Below are 20460 nucleotides of genomic sequence, written 5' to 3' on the forward strand. Positions count from 1 at the left end.
AAGGATGATTTCTGACAGGGGGGTGAGTCTGTTGGCCAGAACCCGAGCGAGGGCTTTCCCTATGGTGGAGAGGAGAGAAATGCCACGGTAATTCCCGCAGTCTGCCTTGTCTCCTTTCTTGAATACGGGGACGATTAAGGCATCTCTGAGCTGCGCAGGGATTTCCTCTTCTTCCCAGATCTTAAGAAGCAGGGCATGGATGTGCCTGAGAAGGTCGGGTCCGCCTTTCTTCAAGACCTCTGCTGGAATTCCATCGGGCCCAGCAGCCTTGTTGTTCCTCATCTTCCCAATGGCATCCTGCAGCTCGCTCAGGCTGGGTGGCTCTCCCATGCTTTCAGCTGTGGGCTGTTGTGGTAGTTGATCAAGAGCCTCCATCTCAGGTGTAGTGTCCCTGTTTAAGAGGTCCTCGTAGTGTTCTTTCCTCCTGTTTGCAATTGCCTCCTTGTCCTTCAGCAGCAGGCCATCCTTTGAGCGAAGGGGGGTTAGGCAGCGGTGGCTGGGACCATACACCGCTCTTGTGGCATCAAAGAAGCCTCTCGTGTCTCCAGAGTCAGCAAGCTGCTCGATCTCCAGAGCCTTCTTTGTCCACCATTGGTTCTTCAGTTTCCTAACCTGTGTTTGGACGGCTGCCTTCGCTTTGGCATGGGCTACTCTTTTCACCTTGCAGTGGATCTCATTTTGCCAGGTGATGAAAGCTTGCCGCTTGTTGTTAATTAGCTGCTGGATCTCAGTGTCATTCTCATCAAACTAGTCTTGATGCGTCCGCTTTTTGTGCCCGAGGATTTTTCTGCAGGTGTTCATTATGGTAGTCGAAAGTGTGCTCCAGTGTGTTTCAGTAACCTCTGGGTAGTGGTTGGGCAGCGCTGCACTAAGAGCCTCCTGCAGCTGTTGTTGGTAGGCGGTGTCATTCAACAGCTCGATGTTTATTCTTGGCCGACATTGTCTTTTCTGCATCCGTTTTTTCCGCATTAGGCGGATGGACATGATGGAGCGAATGAGGCGATGGTCGGTCCAGCAGTCGTCTGCACTGGTCATTGCTCTGGTGTTTAGGACATCGTGGCGGTCTTTAGAGCGGACAATGACATAGTCGATGAGATGCCACAGTTTGGAGCGAGGATGCATCCAAGATGTTTTGAACTTGGTTTTTTGACGGAAAACTGTGTTGGTGATGACCAGGTTGTGTTCTGAGCACTTGGTTAGTAGTAATGTGCCATTAGAGTTTGTGTTTCCAACCCCTTCTCGTCCCAGCGTACCCCTCCATAGGTGGTGGTTTCGTCCCACTCTGGCGTTGAAGTCTCCAAGCAGGATTAGCTTATCCTCCTTGGGGACTTCCGATAGGACATTGTCTAGGTCAGCGTAGAAGGCCTCCTTATCTTCGTCCTGTGCATCAAGTGTTGGTGCATAGGCACTAATGACCGTGGCCATCTGATTGTTGGCAAGCATCAGGCGTATGGTCATTAGGCGCTCGTTAATGCCCACAGGGAGTTCATGGGGGTGGTTGATGAGGCGGTTCTTGATAGCAAAACCCACACCATGGATTCTTGGCTCAGTTGCAGGTTTTCCTTTCCAAAAGAAAGTATATCCACCTTTTTCCTCCTTCAGCTGCCCTTCATCTGCTAGTCGGGTCTCGGAGAGTGCTGCAACGTCGATCTGGAACTTCCTTAGCTCTCTGGAGATGATGGCAGTTCGCCTTTCAGGTCGATCACTGGCTTGGTTGTCCGTTAGGGTCCGCACGTTCCAGGCTCCAATGTGTACATGTTTTTGTTTCTGACCGCGTGATGGTGATCCCTCTGGATGCGGTATTCCAGACAGGATTTTGTGAGGCAGGCTATATTTAGGGTACCTTTTCTAACCCCCTCCCCTAAATGGGGTGAGCAGAGTGGATCCTAAATAGGGCTGCTCAGTCATGGGTGCAGCTGCCGAGAAGCTCTTCTGCCTCAGTCCAAAAACTTAACGGCTGAATCTAACACCCACCGCCTGTGTGTCAGGTTGTGGCTAGGGGCTGCCAGACCTCACTGTCCTGCCCCCGTTACCACTTCCTGATCGCCACAGGACTTTGTTGTCCAGGATGTAAAATGGAATACGTTCCCTTCAGGAGGACGCCTGCGCGTGACGTCTTTTAACGTGGGGAGACTGATGCGCCTGCAGCCACCACACGGTCCTTGGCAGAAAGGGGCCGGGATCCAATGGCATGGGTCCATGACGATTGGAGACCACCCTCTGTTGCAGCCTTCGTCCGCCTTCAGTGCCGTTGTGACTCACAGTGTCATCCTCCGCCACTCCCACGGTTGAGGTCTTTGGATCGCACTTTGTCTGGAACCTCCCCTTCGACCTTACCGCCATGGTTGAACCTACCAGGAGCCGGGACTCCAGACGGCATCGTTCTTAGGTTCATCGGAACACGCAAGGCTCTCCACCACGGCAAGGTGGCGATCCATGGAGAACACGCTCTATACGAGCACATGGTTTGGATCTTTTACTGTATATGACTTCTAATGGCTTGTGGTCTGTGATTAAGGCAAACCTACGTCCGTACACATATGGATGTAGCCTTTCGCATGCCCAAACTAATGCTAGGGCCTCCCTTTCTGTTTGTGAGTATCTGCGTTCACAATCTGTCAGACTACGACTAACGTAGCACACTGGTACCTCCTCAGAATCTTGTTTTTGTACAAGCACTGCACCTAACCCTACAGGACTTGCATCTGCGATTATTCTGGTAGGAGCTTCTTTGTCAAAATAAGCTAAAGTACCTGCCCTGGCTAGTTCAGTCTTTAAAGTCTGAAATGCTCGTTTTTGTTCTGGTCCAAACACAAATGTAGTCTCTTTCCTGGTCAATCTCCTCAGTGGTTCAGAGAGCGTTGCAAACTGGGGTATAAATCTACTGCTGAATCCTACCAGTCTTAGGAAACTTCTCACTTCAGCTGCCGTTTTTGGTTCTCTGGCATCCTTAACAGCTCTCACTCTCTCCTCAGTTGGTCCAATGCCTTTCTGGGTCAACAATATGCCCATGAAAACAAGTCTGTCCATGTTAAATTGGCATTTTTCCACATTCAGTGTTAATCCGCATTCTGAAAGTCTTTTCATGACTGCGTGCAGGCGCTTGTCATGTGCTACCTGGTCTGGAGCGTGTATGATCACGTCATCTGAGATGTTCTACATACCCTCGATGCCTGCTAGTGCATTGGCTATCTCGTGCTGGTATTGCTCACTAGCGGACGAGACTCCAAATATCAGTCTTTTGTACCTGTAAACACCATTATGCACAGCAAACGTTGTTATTTCTCTGGACTCTGGGGTTAGCTCTAACTGATGGTAGCCCCATTTGAGATCAAGCTTACTGAATATTGCAGAACCATTCAGACCTTGCAGTATTTCATCCACTGTAGGGATGGGGTATCTCTCCCTCACAATAGCCTCATTAGCTTTTCTCATGTCTAAACACATCCTAATGTCTTTGTCATGTTTCTTTGGGAGAATCACTACCGGATTTACCCAGGGAGTAGGACCTTCAACCTTCCTTGATTTTCTTCTCGACTGCATCCCACAAATGATAGGGTATCCGTCTCAGTGGTTGAGCGACTGGTTTCACATTTGGGTCTATGTACAGTGAGATTTGTTTGGTGTTTAATTTACCTACTCCTTTGAACACATTTGAATACTGTTGTTGCAGAATACTTTTAATATCTGATATTGCTGCAACATTTTGACCTATTTTTAGTACTCCAAGCTTAATAGCTGTCTTTTTACCAAGGAGTGGTTCACCATTACCTCTAATCACAATGAATTCAGCTTCTTCAGTCTTATCACCTATCTCGATTACACATTTGAAAGCACCTTTGACAGATAGTGTCTGGGTTGAGGAATATGCATACATATTTCTCTGCTCTTTGGGCACATATGATTCACATTTTATGTTTTCAGCTTTTAGCTTCTCCCAAACATTTTCTCCCATGACATTACTCGTTGCCCCAGAATCTACTAACATTTTTAACTCAACTCCCCCTACACAAAATATTAGTCTTTCAGGCATTTCACAGTCTTTCACCATAAATGCATAGTCATTGTGCACAGTCTCTACAGCATTAACGTTTTGCTTCTTTTGTCCTTTGGTACGACACATTTTTGAGAAATGGTCCTTACTAGGGGTGTAAATCGCGGGTTTTGGCACGATACGATATAATATCGATATAAAGAACTTCGATACGATATTTGCCGATATCTTAAAGCCTGCTGCGATTCAATCACGATATATCGCGATATAGTGCTCTACGATCGATTTTTTTTTTTAATAAAAAATATAGAACAATATCCTGATTTATAACAATTCATACGCAAAATCAACAAGGTACTGCAAACTCTTTATTTAGGAAATTACAAGAGTATTGTAGTATACAAATTGCTTACTTTAACACTTAACTTTGATGTCGTGTTTTTTCTTTAAATGTGCGGCGAGATTTGTGCTCCCTGAATATTTGATCACCGCATGGCAGGATTTACAAACTGCACGTGTCTTGTCCGTTGAGCCATCTTTTCTTTGGAATCCAAAGTGCTTCCAAACGAATGACTTGAAGCCTAAAGGGGAGCAAATTTCCTCGTCTTTTTGGACACTAGCCATAGCACCAGCCCAGGAGCCGCGTACTAGTTGTCGACTCCCCTTTCACGTGCCTGCTCTGCTCACAACACAACAACGCCGCGCACTGCTCCCTGCTCCCGGAAGAGGAAGCAAGCAACAATGAACTGGATTTCAAAATAAAGTCGCGTCTAATGTCCGAGGTCAAACACGGCGATATAAATCGATGATTACCTTTAGCATCGATGCCAATAAATCGTAGAGCATAATATCGATTAATCGATGTGTATCGATGTATCGTTACACCCCTAGTCCTTACCGTTGCATTTATGACATGTTTGTCCACGTGCTGGGCATTTGGGATCCTTACCCATGTGGTCAGTGTAGCCACACCTGTAGCACTGCTTCTCTGCTTTATTGTCATCACAATTCTTCAATTTACCTTTTGGCCTTGTGAACTTTCCTTTTTTCGTTGTGATACGGCTGATCGTGTCCCCCTCTTTCTTGATACTGCTCCCATTCATTGCTGCTAGTTGCTCTTCCACTCGCTCACATTGCGATGCCAACTCCAACGTGCGAGCCAAAGTCAAACCAGGTCCATCCTCGAGAAGCTTTCTCTTCACGTATTCAGAACAGCATCTGCTCAGGATAGCGTCTCTTATTTGATTGTCCTTGTCTCCTTGAAAGTCACAGTCCTTCGCAGCCTGACGTAAACGTGTACCAAACTGTTGCACCGTCTCTCCCTGATTTTGGAACAACTTGTGGAAGGATTGGCGCGCGTACGCTGCATTCACTTGGGGAACAAAGTAGGTGTCAAGTGCCCTTACTGCTGCCGCGTAGTCGGTCACCTCACCCGTGTTTGGTAAAGTGAAGAAAACATCCTGCACGTCCTGTCCCGCCAAATGCAAAAGTAGAGCGCGTCGTCTTTGTTTAGTAGCATTGGTCGTATCCTCGTTCATTATCAGTCCTTTACCGTCAGCATACAACTCGAAAGATGTTAGCCATCGTGTCCATCTTGGCCCGAGAGTAGCTGGATCAGTGTAGCAAGCAAACGGTTGTAGCTCCGACTTAGCCATGTTAGCTCAAACTTAAATTTGCTCATGAAAATCGTCGTCGTTATCTCCTCTTTCTTAGAAGGTGGACATCATCCTCGTCGCCATTGTTGTGTGCTCACCTTATATCTTTATTAGGTAATGCACTCTGAATTTAATCAGGACCCGAACCGATGTCTTTAATCACTTTTATTCATGAAACAGAGGGCCATCAACTTGCCGCTCTGGGTGCATATCCATTTCCTGAACGTCACTCCCCCACTACGTCATCACGTAGGCCCACAGTACAATATCAGTACATGACAGTCGGCAATCCGCGGCTCCAGAGCCGCGTGCGGCCCTTTGGCTCCCTGGAGCTCGTGCGGCAAAATGGAAAAAGATGTTGTCGTTTTTTGTTTTGTTTTTTTTAAATATGGTTTTTAGATGTGAATCATGACACAAACATTCTTACGCTGTAAAATTCGAGATGTTTATGCTTTGGATGTCGGACAAAATTCGGTTGTCGAACCTCGCGAGATGAGCCGAGAGGACCCGCATGCCAACTGACTCCGTTCGTTGTTACATTCTCGTTACTCTGAGGATTGCATCAACTCTAATCATGCTTCCAAAGGTAGCAAGTGGGAGCAGTAAAGCCATTCTAAAACACAAAGACGCTCTTAAATAGGGGTGTAACGATACATCGATACTGTCAAACGGGCACTTTTTATCGAAGTGCCTCCGGCTCCCCAGTAACGGGTTCAATAAGCCGGGGCGGAGGGACTCGTCCGTAGCTGACCACCCGAGTTAAATTAATTCTACCAGAATCAATGTAATTTCTATACGACGCCAACCCCTTTCAAGTCATCCGACGCGCAAGCCGAGTAACTCAATTCGAGACAAGTCGCCGGTATGACCGCGCCGTAATGATGGCTCCCTCCTGTTGTTTGATGCTGGTATTACGTTACGGATATTTTTTAGATGCCTTTGTTAAGACCTCAAGGATTCGTTAATTCACTAGAGCGCCCTCGCCCTAGCTGAGCTCAAGATAACTACTTCGAACCAGATCTGACAATTCCTGATGTTAAGGATTAAAGCTGTCTTCACTTTAAAAAGAATTGAACGGATTTAAAGAATGACTATGATAGGGAAATAAAGACATTTTAAAGTTGTAATTACCGCATATAAAACCATGCTCGACATAGTTAATACGAAATAATCGATACCGGATTAAGGCTCAAGAAGAGATTTAATGAATAAGCAAGAAAAAGAATTGCAAGTCGGAAAAACAAAATAACAAGACTCACCCAGACAGAACAAGAGAGGAGACTAAAGGTCTAAAATCCTATTTGGTTGAACAAGTCGAGTGATCGGCTCTCCTTTGTTCCAAAATCCGAATTCTGTTTAAAAAAGAGGAAAGGTCTGGCCATGAGGAGAAAGTAAAAGTGGCGACTTCCCCTTTTCTGCCCGGTGGATTTCTCCCCTGCTTTCCTCGAAGTTTAAAATTTGACAAAGTCCAATTCGAAGACTCTGGAAATTCATCTTAGTAGATTTTGGTTCAATCTCAAAAAGAATGCAAAATCCATCTTCGTTCTTTTACTCCGGGCAGCGTCACGGCCATCGCTCTGACTAGGAAGAAGCGCGCCCGCTCTGTGTCCGGGCAACCTATTTATAGGCTTCTGGTATTACCTCATTGGAATGACATCATCCCGCACGTCAGGTGGCCTTCCTGGAAGTTTCTAGAAGTTTCGAGAATGTTCCTTAGCTGATGCCTGTCCAGGCCGGCTAGAAACCACTGGTTGTCTTGGCAACCTTGCTTCAAGCAGCAATCACCGGAAACAGATGTTTCCTGTTTTGCTCGCTCTTTACTTCTAGTATCAGCCCTTAAGTCTCCTCTCAACTTAATGCATTCAGGTATGGATGGAACACCAATGTTAAATACAGGTTGGACAAAACATTGCAACATGAATCACATATATCTTGTCTAATAAAGATCAATCGCAACACATAATAGTACTTAACACAATAATGGGTTCTTCCAACCTAAACACATATATTGATATTGCTCAAGCTGTTGCATCTTAAAATTATGGCATAGCAAATTCATATTCCAAAATTGTGCGTATCTACGTGTTTGAACAGGTCGTGTCCTCCCAATAGCTAACTATTTAATTTGTTAGATTTGTTCATTTCCATCAGGTCACCCCTATGTCAAGCTTTAACACCATCTCCTGGTGAAATTTTGAACTACTACATGTTTTGGGATAGCCAATGTGCCTGGGCCAAATTCACTACCTAAGTTTACACCATCTCGTACCTCCATGTCACTTGACAATACACATCGATTAATCGATATAGTGCTCTACGATTTATTGGCATCGATGCTAAACGTAAACATCGATTTATATCGCCGTGTTTGACCTCGGACATTAGACGCCACTTTATTTTGAAATCCAGTTCATTGTTGCTTGCTTCCTTTTTCCGGGAGCGCACTGCGCGTGTTGTGTTGTGAGCAGAGCACGCACGTGAAAGGGGAGTCGACAACTAGTACGCGGCTCCTGGGCTGGTGCTATGGCTAGTGTCCAAAAAGACGAGGAAATTTGCTCCCCTTTAGGCTTCAAGTCATTCGTTTTGGAAGCACTTTGGATTCCAAAGAAAATATGGCTCAACGGACAAGACACGTGCAGTTTGTAAATCCTGCCATGCGGTGATCAAATATTCAGGGAGCACAAATCTCGCCGCACATTTAAAGAAAAAACACGACATCAAAGTTCAGTGTTAAAATAAGCACTTTGTATACTACAATACTCTTGTAATTTCCTAAATAAAGAGTTTGCAGTACCTTGTTGATTTTGCGTATGAATTGTTATAAATCAGGTTATTGTTCTATATTTTTTATTAAAAAAAATATATATCGATCGTAGAGCACTATATCGCGATATATCGTGAATGAATCGCAGCAGGCTTTAAGATATCGGCAAATATCGTATCGTAGTTCTTTATATCGATATTACGTATATCGTATCGTGACAAAACCCGCGATTTACACCCCTACTCTTAAAACAATGCGACAGTGAGCGCCCGGCGCGCTGCGGTTGCGCGATCGGAACAAATTAAGCTCCTTGCCCACTAGGTCCACTTAAATTTTGAAAAGTACATCAGGACATTAAAAATGTTATAAATTTCAGCAACGGCTCTGTCACAATAATGCGAAGAGCGCGGTACAGTTGCGCGGTGGGCGACGCGCTACGGTTGCGCGATCCGACAAAAATGCGCAAATGAAAAAAAAGGCGTGTTTTTTTTTTTTTTGGGCTTGGAACAGATATATGCTTTCCCATTATTTGTAATGGGAAAACATGATTCGGAATTCGAACGATTCACTTCTCGAACAGCCTTCTGGAACGGATTGTGGTCGAAAACCGAGGCTCCACTGTATATTAAAAATACAGAATTTCAGAATGGCGCGAAATTGCGTCATAGCACAGGCGAGTTGTAAACAAACAGGTGTGCGAGTGACAGGCCATGGATTCAAAAGGCAAAAAGAGAAAGATTGCTGATGAGAACAGAGGGTTTAAGAAAGAATGGACTCAACTATTTGCTTTCATTGCCAATGCTGAAGGATTGCCTGAATGATTTGCAATGAGAAGTTGTCAAATATGACAAGAAGAGCAAATTGGAGCGACATTTTCAGCTAAAGCATGCTAAAATTTGCTGCCGATCAACCAGATGGAACTGAGAGGAAAGTTGCAATTTGAGGAACGAAAAAACATTTTCAAGAAATGGATAGCATCTCCAAACTCTACTACTGCTGCAAGTTTTGTTGCAGCCCGGGAGATAATAAAGCGCGGAAAACCATTCACCGATGACGAGTACATGATTTTGTTAAAATATCAGAGTGCCTATTTTCGGACTTCAAAAACAAAACTGAGAACATTCAGAAAAACAGTGAAGGAAATGATAATTTGAATGGCGAACAATATCACCGATCAGCAAATCAAGTACATCAATTCAGCTCCAGCTTTCTCAATTGCCTGTGTTGAGTCGTGTGACGTGACCGATATCGAACAGACAGCTCTGCTATGCAGGTACGTGAACTCTAATGGGCCTCAAGAAGAAATTGATACCGCTAAAAGGCCAAACACGGGGGTAGGACATCTGCAAGACTGTGATGCAAAGTTTAAACGACAGAGATGCACACTGGCCACCTGATTTCAGTCACTGCAGACGGCGCACCGAGTATGAGAGGGTCGGAAAAGTTTGTCCATTGCATATTGCACCAAGAGGCGCTGTGTGCTTAAACATTCCCACCGGAGTGTATGGAGGTAATGAACCTTGTCATCCATATTGTGAACAAAATAATCGCAAAAGCATTAAACCACCGCCAGTTCCGTGAATCGCTAGATGAAGTTGACAGTGAATATGCCGATCTCCTGCTGTACAACAAAGTCCGCTGGATATCCAGGGGCGACGTTTAGCGTCGCTTTATTGCTTTGTACTTGTAGCCTACTTAATCATTTTAAGATTCAAGAGTTTTTATTCGCCATGTTTGAGCGTGCCAAACAAGGAATTTGACTTCGGTACAAACACACCCTCTGTTCAACATTTAGGTGACTAACAACTCTCAGGACATGTGAATAATGGCAAAAGTCAAAGTCAAAGTCAGCTTTATTGTCAATCTCTCCACATGTCACAACACACAAAGAGACCGAAATTACGTTTTTCTCTATCCCACGGTGACGAGACACATAACACGATAGACATACAAGTACGCGACACAATATAAAAACAAGAAGGCAAAAATTCAAACAATCAATAGTAAGAGTGATGAATAAATAATAAATAAACAGATAACACAATAAATAAGAGGAGCAAAACGGAGCCAGCAAGCATAGCGCAAAAGTAAAAAACATCATAAACAAAAAGGCACAAACAATAAATAATAAGAGTAATAATAAATAATAAATAAACAGATAACACAACAAATAAGAGCCAGTGTGCATACAGACAGTACAGACAGTAAAAGTACAGGACGCTACGCAGAACGGTGTAGACGAATTCAAAAAGGTGTGAAGAGCAGGATGTTATTGCACAGTAATGACTCTGAGACTCTATGAGTGGTGTGAGTTCATCAGAGCAACAGCCTGGGGGAAGAAGCTGTCTCTGTGTCTGCTGGTTTTGGCGTACCGAGCTCTATAACGTCGTCCGGAGGGGAGTAGTTCAAACAGACTGCAACCTGGGTGAGAAGGGTCTGTAGAGATGTTCCTTGCACGTTTCCTGGTCCTGGACAGGTACAAGTCTTGGATAGATGGGAGGTTGATTCCAATGATCTTTTCTGCAGTTCTGATTGTCCGTTGCAGTCTGTGCTTGTCTTGTTTGGAGGCCGATCCAAACCAGACAGTGATGGAGGTGCAGAGGACAGACTGGATGATGGCAGTGTAGAAGGTCTTCAGAAGCTCTCGCGGCAGGTTGAACTTCTTGAGCTGTCTCAGGAAGTACAGCCTCTGCTGGGCCTTCTTCCGGACAGAGTCTATGTGGCCGGTCCATTTCAGGTCCCGAGAGATTGTGGTTCCCAGGAACTTGAAGGTGTCTGTGGAGAGAATAGTATGTCATCTCCACGGTCTTCAGCTCCAGATGGTTTTGGCTGCACCAGTGGACCAGCCGCTCCACCTCCTGTCTGTACGCAGTCTCATCACCGTCCTGGATCAGTCCGATGAGAGTGGTGTCGTCTGCATACTTCAGGAGCTTCACAGGAGTGTCACCTGAGGAGAAATCATTGGTGTAGAGCAGTGCTTCTCAATTATTTTCTGTTACGCCCCCCCCTAGCAAGAAGAAAACTATTCGCGCCCCCCACTCCCCACCGTGACTATCCTAACTTGTCTTGTAAGTCGTAAAATGTTGCAGTCGCAAACGTGACAGAAGTAACAATGAGAGCGCCACTGCCGCCTGCTGTAGTAGATGCGCAATTACACTTTATTCTAGTACTGCCAAAAAAAAAGCCTGTTCCCCAGGGTCACACGCGTCCCCCCAGGTATAGCACCGCAAGCACTGGTGTAGAGAGAGAAGAGCAGTGGGGAGAGGACACACCCCTGAGGGGCTCCAGTATTGGTGGTCCGGGTGTCAGATGTGATGCCCCCCAGCCTCACACGCTGTCTCCTGTTGGTCAGGAAGCTGGTAATCCACTGACAGGTGGAGGCAGGCACCGCAAGCTGGATGAGCTTCTGTTGGAGGATGTCAGGAGCGATGGTGTTGAACGCCGAGCTGAAGTCCACGAACAGGATCCTGGTGTACGTTCCTGGGGTGTCCAGGTGGTGCAGGATGTAGTGCAGTCCCATGTTGACCGCATCATCCACTGACTTGTTTGCCCGGTAGGCAAACTGGAGGGGGTCAAGCAGGGGGCCCGTGACCTCCTTCAGGCTGTTCAGCACTAACCTCTCGAAAGAGTTCATGGCCACAGATGTCAGTGCGACGGGTCCATAGTCATTCAAACCTGTGATGGCGGGCTTCTTGGCCACTGGAACGATGGTGGAGCTCTTGAAGCACGAGGGCACCTCACACAGCTCCAGAGAACGGTTGAAGATCCGTGCAAAGGTGGGCGCCAGCTGCTCAGCGCAGACTTTCAAGCAGGAAGGTGACACGCCGTCTGGGCCCGGTGCCTTCCTGGTCTTCTGTCTCCGGAACATCTGCCGCACTTCCTCCTCGCGGACCTGGAGTGCGGGCGTAGTAGGCATACAGCTCATGTATTGACAGTTTATGTTGAATTATAAAAAGCTTTTAGATTTTTGCGGTTCCAGACAAGTATGTTTTTTTTGGGGGGGGGGGGGGGGGTCAATATGGCTCTTTGAACATTTTGGGTTGCCGACCCCCAGGCTAAACTAAATTGAGAAACTTAGCCTAATCAGTTAAATGTGGGCAGTACAATGGTGATTATGTTGAGGGCTCGACATTAAATGAGTGGAAGGGCCCATTCATATCTGCTTCCAGCTTTAATTGTCCTTTGATGTTTACTGATACTATAAGATGTACAGTATACCACTTGTATATATATATTTCCTCTTTTTTTTTCTTTGTGTGTGTGTGTGTGTGGAGGGGGGCACTCCTCTGCCACTCCAGGTAAACCTTCTTAAAACCGCCACTGCCCAACAAACATAGTACAACAAAATATTTCACAAAGATCATGGTTGGTATGTTTTCGATGGCTTTAGTGAGAAATGTGTACCTCTGGTAATATCAAAATATAAAATATTTAATCACAACTTCTCAAATCACGTTTTGATAGATCATTTGGGGCGGTGTTAACTGTGTAGGCTGGATTAATAATATAAAAGATTATCCAAATAATAAAAAATATTGTTTACATAATCACATTAATAATAATGGTCTCCTGAAAATGGAGAATTTCTGACTAAATTGGCTATAATTCCTCTTAAATGAAAGCTCATGTCAAATCCAGTGTGGTAGTTTGCATTAAAAAAAAAAATCATGAAACTCACATGAAGATTGCATTTAAGGATGTGTTGTTTCCTCACACCTGGTGCTTTCTAAAAAAGCCAGGCTGAGTTCTGACCACTGACCTGTGGTGGGTGCCACCGTGTTTCCGATCCATCCATAATGAGTGGATGGATCATCTGTGGGAGGTGACTGTGGAACCCCGAATGACATCTGCAGCCTATATAAAGCGATCACCACATTGTATGTCCACTTTCAGAGCTCCTCTCTGGCTTCATGTCCACCAGACAGTGCTGCACTTCATTAAAGGCTGCCCAAGGTGAGTTGCTGTACTTCTAAAAAAATACCAACAAACAGTGAAGAAAGTGTAAGGAAATGCCAGCATGCTCATATGTTGACCAGGAGATCGGAGGATGATCCTTCTCATGTGGTGCATGCTCATCCCCATCGTCTTTTCTACCTGTATGGAGGTTTTGCTGGATAAAAGCAGTCACCTAACGAGGTATTTAAATGACTGTAAACATGAGAAGGTAATGGTTTAGAGCTTGTCATCGGTGAAGAAAGTTAATCCTGTTGCCCTCCACAGATGGCGTTCGTATGAGATGGAAAAAGAGCAAAACACAATCGAGAACTACAAGAGACATTCCGAAGGAACCTTCACCAATGACCTGACTGGCCACCTGGATAAAATGAAGGCTAAAGACTTTGTGGCGTGGCTGACCACCACGAAGCGAGAAGGGTAAGCTCAAAGCTGTCAAAGGTAGAAATGGAGCAGAGACATAACAGTTTGAGGGAAAACTGACTATTTTTCCAAGTGATTGATTATTTTACTCAATAACACATTTTGCATTTTTATTACAGATGTCCCGGAAAGTTTCTCCAAATCACAGCAGAAGCGTGAGAGCATGTTTCATGATGTATGAAGGAATATTCACATGAAGTCATGTATTTTTCCATTAATATTCTAAGTGATAGCAATAGTAGTAGTAGTATTTGTTGATTTATTAAAAGATGTATATTTTGTATTTGTATTCAAATCTGTTTTTTTTCTACTTTTTTTTAACTGAATTATATTCTTTCAATTTCAATTTGAGAATAAAGTCTTCCCAGTGTGCAATATTTATGCATGTTTCATTGTTCTAATTTCTAGTTAATATGTAGTATTTGGTAAAATATACAATAAATATAATGCCCAGCACAACCGCAACTCTCGTGAGGACAAGCGGTTGAGAAAATGGATGGATGAATATATACAAAAAATATATTTCATTGCCGGTGGCTCGATGGCGCACTAGATAGCACGTCCGCCTCACAGTTAGGAGAGTGCATGTTCGATTCCGGTTCTCCCTGTGTGGAGTTTGCATGTTCTTCCCGGGCCCGCGTGGGTTTTTTCCGGGCACTCTGGTTTCCTCCCACATCCCAAAAAACATGCTTGGTTGCCCGATTGAGCACTCCAGATCGTCCCTAGGTCTGAGTGCGAGTGCAAATGGTTGTTTGTCTCTGTGTGCCCTGCGATTGGCTGGCAACTGGTTCGGGGTGTCCCCCGCCCAATGTTCCAATGAAAATCTATCCAGTGTATAAACATCAACATAACGTATTAATTAATATTAGATTATAATATATTATAATATATTATATCAATTGTAATATTATATTAATATTAGACCTAATCTAATTAATTCGCCCAATAATATTGTTTCTCACTCAGTGAGTGACAGGTGTCCAGCCAATGATACGATACGGTTCACTTACGGTACGAAGCCAATCATGGCATTGACGGTGCTTGCGTCTGGGCCCTGCCTATATGCGCCGTGCAGGTTAGCTAGCAGGTTAATTGATGCTAATACAAACCCCGCATCATGGCGAAACGAACAGGCAGCGATACATCCACTCACCAAGCCACAGTAAAAAAGAAATGCAGTTCTTTTAAGATGGAATGGCTGTCGGAGTATGTACAAATTGATTTTTGAGATTTTTTCTTTTTCAAGTGAGAAAGGTCTACTTAGATCAGTGGCGTAGCCAGGAATTTTTCCAGTAGGGGCGCGCGCCCACAGGAAAAAAAATCGAACATCACCCACGCTGTTCGCTGATCGCTAAAACAACATCCGGGTCTGGGAGGCAAACGGTGAATGGATAACATCGCGCACATAGAATAGCGCAAGCACATTCGCGCAAGACCGAAAGAAAAAAACGGCATGAAAATGAAGAATCGAAAAAGCTCGATTTTTTTCAACCGGGGCGCAGGTAGTCCTAACCGGGGCGCCGCCCCGGCTGGCCCCGGCTTGACTGACTTAGATGTGAGGAGCTAAAGGAGATCTCACAGCTTGTGGATATTTGTGTTACATTTCGAGCTTCCGACTGTGAAAGACGATTTAGTTTAAGGAATCATATCAAAACAAAATTCAGAAATCGTCTTGAAGTGACACATTTGGACCAGCATGCGCATATAGTCAAAGCAACAAGCAGACGAAGCCATCAATCTGGACAAAGTGTACAACCATTGGAGAAGTGAGAAGGACAGACGTGAAAAATAAGGTAAAATTTAAGTCAGATTCGTGCATATTCTAGTGACGGTTATTAAGATTTTGTCTTTATGGATATTAATCATTAAATGTTGTTACTATTAGATAATTTATGGGTAGTAGAAATGCCAAGAAAAATGGTGAAATTGGATATTTTACAGACAAAGTGTTACAGGAATTTGCCCTGTATCACAAGCTACAGCACAAGTCATTGTGCAAAATGTGAATGTTTTAATGTGAGCAAAATGTTATGTCTGAAAGGTGTATATGTCTCATATCTTCCAGAACAGGACCCTCAGCCAGGCCAAAGCAGGATTCTTCCCATGGCCAAAGCAGGACTCTTTCCATGGCCAAAGCAGGACTCTTCCCATGGCCAAAGCAGGACTTTTCCTATGGCCAAAGCAGGACTCTTCCCATGGCCAAAGCAGGACTCTCACATACTGTATAACATCTACACATCCCATTTTTCAGACTTTTGTCATTTTTTAAGTGGACCAAATTACTTATTTAAAGATAAAGCGTGCATATCTGATGTTGCTCACAGTAGTCCTCAGTTTGCTCTGGGAGCTTGTGTGTATGCCCAAATACATGAAAAATTAGAGGGAACATTGCCCCCGCCTACTGCCCGTTGACATCTGGGATAGGCTCCAGCACGCCCGCGACCCCCATGTGGTTCGGTAAATGGATGGATGGTTATTTCATTGCAGAAGGATGACAAAATGTTACGTTGATGCTCTTATGCTACCACAAGGGAGAGCTGTTACTCACCAAATGGCAGCTATGTGCTCAAGATGAATTGGAGTGGAAAAGTCACCTTGCGAGCGTGAATGCTTTGTTTATATAGTGCAGAACACAATGTTGACACACATTTAGGCAAAACTTTATGATTTTGTGTTGAAGAAGACAGTCATTTGGGGGACAGCATAGCATAGCACACAGGGGCTGCAGCATGTGCGGATATGAATAAAATATGTTATAAGGGGCGGGGGTGTTTACCTTGCTTCTTACAAAAAAAATGCTGTTGATGGTGCTAATTATAATGTAAGTTATGTATTTTATCCTTATTATTTTGAGTTGATTTTTACTTGTGTTGTCTGATAAATTTAGAAGCAACCAAAGTGTAAAAATGTCCTTAGTTAGCCCATTAGGGTACGAGAGCATGTGATACACTACACTCACTGGCATGAATAGAAATGTGTCTGAATTTGAAACAATGCATTTGTAATGGAAAACCTGTTATGATAGTACCCTAGCTTAAACATGGGGGAAAGGCGTTTAGGCACACAATCGACAAATTTTGTCATGGACCGTTTTGTAATACAACAATGATGGAACCTACTACTCCTATGTCTTACTTCAGGAACGTGCTTATTTACGTTCTAAGGTAATAACCAAGCGGTTGTGGAGTTCATCGTAGGGCCTGCCCTCTTCTAGGAGGACTGGAATGGGTAGGGGCAATCAGAGGGGGACGCCAGCTGAGCCCAAACATAACTTTGTCGTCGCAGTCAAGCTCTCTGTCTGTCGCAGTCAAGCTCTCTGTCTGTCTCTATCCATCTATCCATCTATCCATTTATCCATCTATCCATTTATCCATTTATTCATAACTACTGTACATTGTAATCCTTGCAGTTACATCGGATTGAGATGGTGGTTTCAAAAGGCACATTCTCACATCCAGCACTCCCCAAATTTGACACCGTCACATTCACAATTTAGAATCTGGATTTCACTGAACATGTATGTATGTATCTGCATTGTGTCAGAAAGCTGGAGGACCAGCAGAAAAGAAAACATGCAAGCATAGAAATAGAAGCAAAATAGAAGCATCTATCACAGATCTTTGTTCAATCAGCACTTTCAGTTACGCTTCCTCCAGCAGAAAAGAAAACATGCAAGCATAGAAATAGAAGCAAAATAGAAGCAAAATAGAAGCATCTATCACAGATCTTTGTTCAATCAGCACTTTCAGTTACGCTAACTAACCATAAAGAAGCGTAATCAAGTCATTTTGTTATCAAATACTGCCCCTAATAGAACAGAACATTGCATAATACGTGTATTACAACTAAGATAACAAATGACGGAAATGACCCTGTTTCTCCACTCAGCCTCGGAGTACAGTTATCCTCGTCTGGCACTCAATCAATGTCATCGCTGCTATCTTTGGATATTGTTTCTTTTCTTATTTGATTTGCTGTGTTTTCCAAAGCAGCCGTGATAGAGGCACTGCATGCATGTGCTTTTGACTCCGCTTCAACTGCTGCACTGCAGTGATCCAGTCTAGCACCTCCCTTCCCTTTCTTCCCCGCCCCTCTGCCTAGTCAGACGGTCACCTACAGCGATACAGAGCCATGATGAAGGAGGTAGGGTGAGTGGTTAGGTGTGGTCCTCAATTCCTAAATTTGACACCAAGATGGATATTAATATACAATTAAAAATCAATGCAGATGCAATGTGTTCTCTTTGACGAGAACTTTGTTATTTTGTCTCTTTGTTATTGCTCTCCTCTCCCTGTCTTGGTCACACAGGGTGGGTTTTTCCCGACACTTGATGTTAATGAAAATGCAATAGAAGAACTATATTAAAAGTTTGCATAAAAATAAGTTACTGGTCAGCCTCAGCGACAGTGGTTCTTAATGTTTTCATGTTAAGAACCACCTGAGGTTTGTTTTACAGGATCAGCAGCCAATACGTCCCTGGGATAATTTGATATTATTGTTAATGGATTGAAAACGATGAGTAGTGTTTAGCAACACGGTTAGAAGTGCATTTCATTGCTTTTAATTCTATGTTGACTCCTGTCTCACCACAAATACTATCTAAGTGGTCAATTTGACTCAAACCATACAGGAGAGCTAATTATAGCACTTAACACAGAAGAGCCAGGCAAGACATCGGTCTCACTGCACTCTGTTAAGCGCAAAGTACCAACAGCCAGTTCCATTATTATAGTCTTTGCTCAAGAGCAGACCAGTTTTTTGAAAAAGAGGTGGTGATGGCTGTTTTGATTGGTGCTTTGGATACACACTATAAAATGTTCTATTGGTCACACAATATTTATATATGTGATGTTGGTGTACACTGTTTCATCACCATATCAGTTGTTTATCCCACAATGAACAGAGACCATGCCATAAAGATAATCCCACTACAAACATTTCAACATGAATTTATTGCTTCACAGCCAATTTACCTTCATGATGGCCAACAAATTGTAAAATAATCCATGGGCCTTCGAACAAACTCAATAATCCAGGGGTGGGCAATTCCAGTCCTCGAGGGCCGGTGTCTTGCATGTTTTCTATGTCTCCCTGTTGCAACACCTGATTCAAGTGGTTAGCAAGATCTGCAGATAACAATCCTGATTATTTGAATCAGGTGCGTTGCAGCAGGGAGACCTATAAAACATGCAGGACACCGCCCCTCGAGGACCAGAATTGCCCACCCCAGCAATAAACTCTTTACAAGATGAGGCCTGCAACTACAATAGCATTCAGATGCATTTCACAGGATGCTTAGTGATCGTCATGGCTCTTTGCATTGCAAATGCCAAACAGTTGAAAGGAAAAAGGTGGCTGCCACTCGAAATTATTGCTAGAGCCAATTTGATGGTGTTTTTCAAAAAAAGATGAAGTCACATATTTGTCCAGAGCAAAGAGTCAATATGGTGAATAGATAATGAAAGATGCACATATTTTGAACTGGAAGGCTGCTTTATTGGTAATAAAAAGTTTCGTGCTCAAATGAAGACAACCTTTCATGTATTCTTTCTTTAACTGGTTGATACTGTAATGTTTATCCTTTTCCCCTCACGTTTTAAAACGGGGTGACAAATGAAAACAAAAAACACTGGTTCATTTTTCAAGGGAAAGGAAAAATATGGCCATAATAAATAAACCATGCATTAAAAAAAGAAAAGTAATGAGTTCCATAATCAATTAATTAATAATGTTACAAAAATAAATTTCAGAGAAAAGTGGAGGAACTTAAGTGAGAAGTATCAAAGGCAAGCTTCTTTTTCACAAGCCAAGTGGGTGACACATACACACATACTGTATATAGCACTAGAAGAACAGGACACTGTTGACTTAGCTTTTTTTTTTCTCTTAACGACACACACGCTTGAATACTGAGATGAAGTGAGGTGTCTGCATGGCTGTATTTGTGACTCCACATCCCTGATGCATGTTGTGCTCACACTGCTCCACTCAAAGCCTCAATCTCCACATCTTTACGTCAAGATCAATATTTTTTTTTAATGGTTTTCAGGTGTGGCAGACATCCAAATTTCAGATAAAGCAGAAAAAAGGCACATGCCATTGAGTGGAACACAGTACAAAACAAAAGGTGAGGTTGAGTTGCCCATGGCACTGTATACGGTGGCAGTGGGAAGAGTGTAAAAGGTAGGCAGGTCAGCTAGCTATACATGGTCGGTCGGGGAGGTGCATGAGTCACACCCGCTGAGTGGCAGAGACGGGCAGTGAGCACAGTGTGGTGAGTGAATGATGTGCTGGTAACATTATTGTTGTGGTCATGATCAGGCTACAATTCAAACAAACAAGCTCCCCCGCTCTACGAACATTGAAACATCTACCGAACGTGTTGCACGGAAATCAAAATGTATGTAAGAAACCATGTTCTTCTGTTTGATGTATATACATATAGACATACGTATATGTATACACAGATAAATCTTTTCATATTGTATAATATATATATATATTGTGGGTGTAAATCGCGGGTTTTGTCACGATACGATATAATATCGATACAAAGAACTACGATACGATATTTGCCGATATCTTAAAGCCTGCTGCGATTCATTCACGATATATCGCGATATAGTGCTCTACGATCGATATTTTTTTTTAAATAAAAAATATAGAACAAT

The 20460-nt window shown here is 43.6% G+C and overlaps 1 protein-coding gene across 1 annotated transcript; it reads left to right on the plus strand.

Moving 5' to 3' along the window:
* Positions 1 to 12747: 12747 nt before the first annotated feature.
* Positions 12748 to 14037, plus strand: LOC133150577 (glucagon-1-like). Its single transcript, XM_061273221.1, has 4 exons — positions 12748 to 13366; positions 13450 to 13549; positions 13634 to 13786; positions 13909 to 14037. Exons 1-4 carry the CDS (start codon positions 13324 to 13326, stop codon positions 13946 to 13948), a joined length of 336 nt encoding a protein of 111 aa, XP_061129205.1. The 5' UTR covers positions 12748 to 13323; the 3' UTR covers positions 13949 to 14037.
* Positions 14038 to 20460: the final 6423 nt, after the last annotated feature.

The sequence above is a fragment of the Syngnathus typhle genome, linkage group LG2 (genome assembly GCF_033458585.1).
Source record: "Syngnathus typhle isolate RoL2023-S1 ecotype Sweden linkage group LG2, RoL_Styp_1.0, whole genome shotgun sequence".
Classification (NCBI taxonomy): Eukaryota; Metazoa; Chordata; class Actinopteri; order Syngnathiformes; family Syngnathidae; genus Syngnathus; species Syngnathus typhle.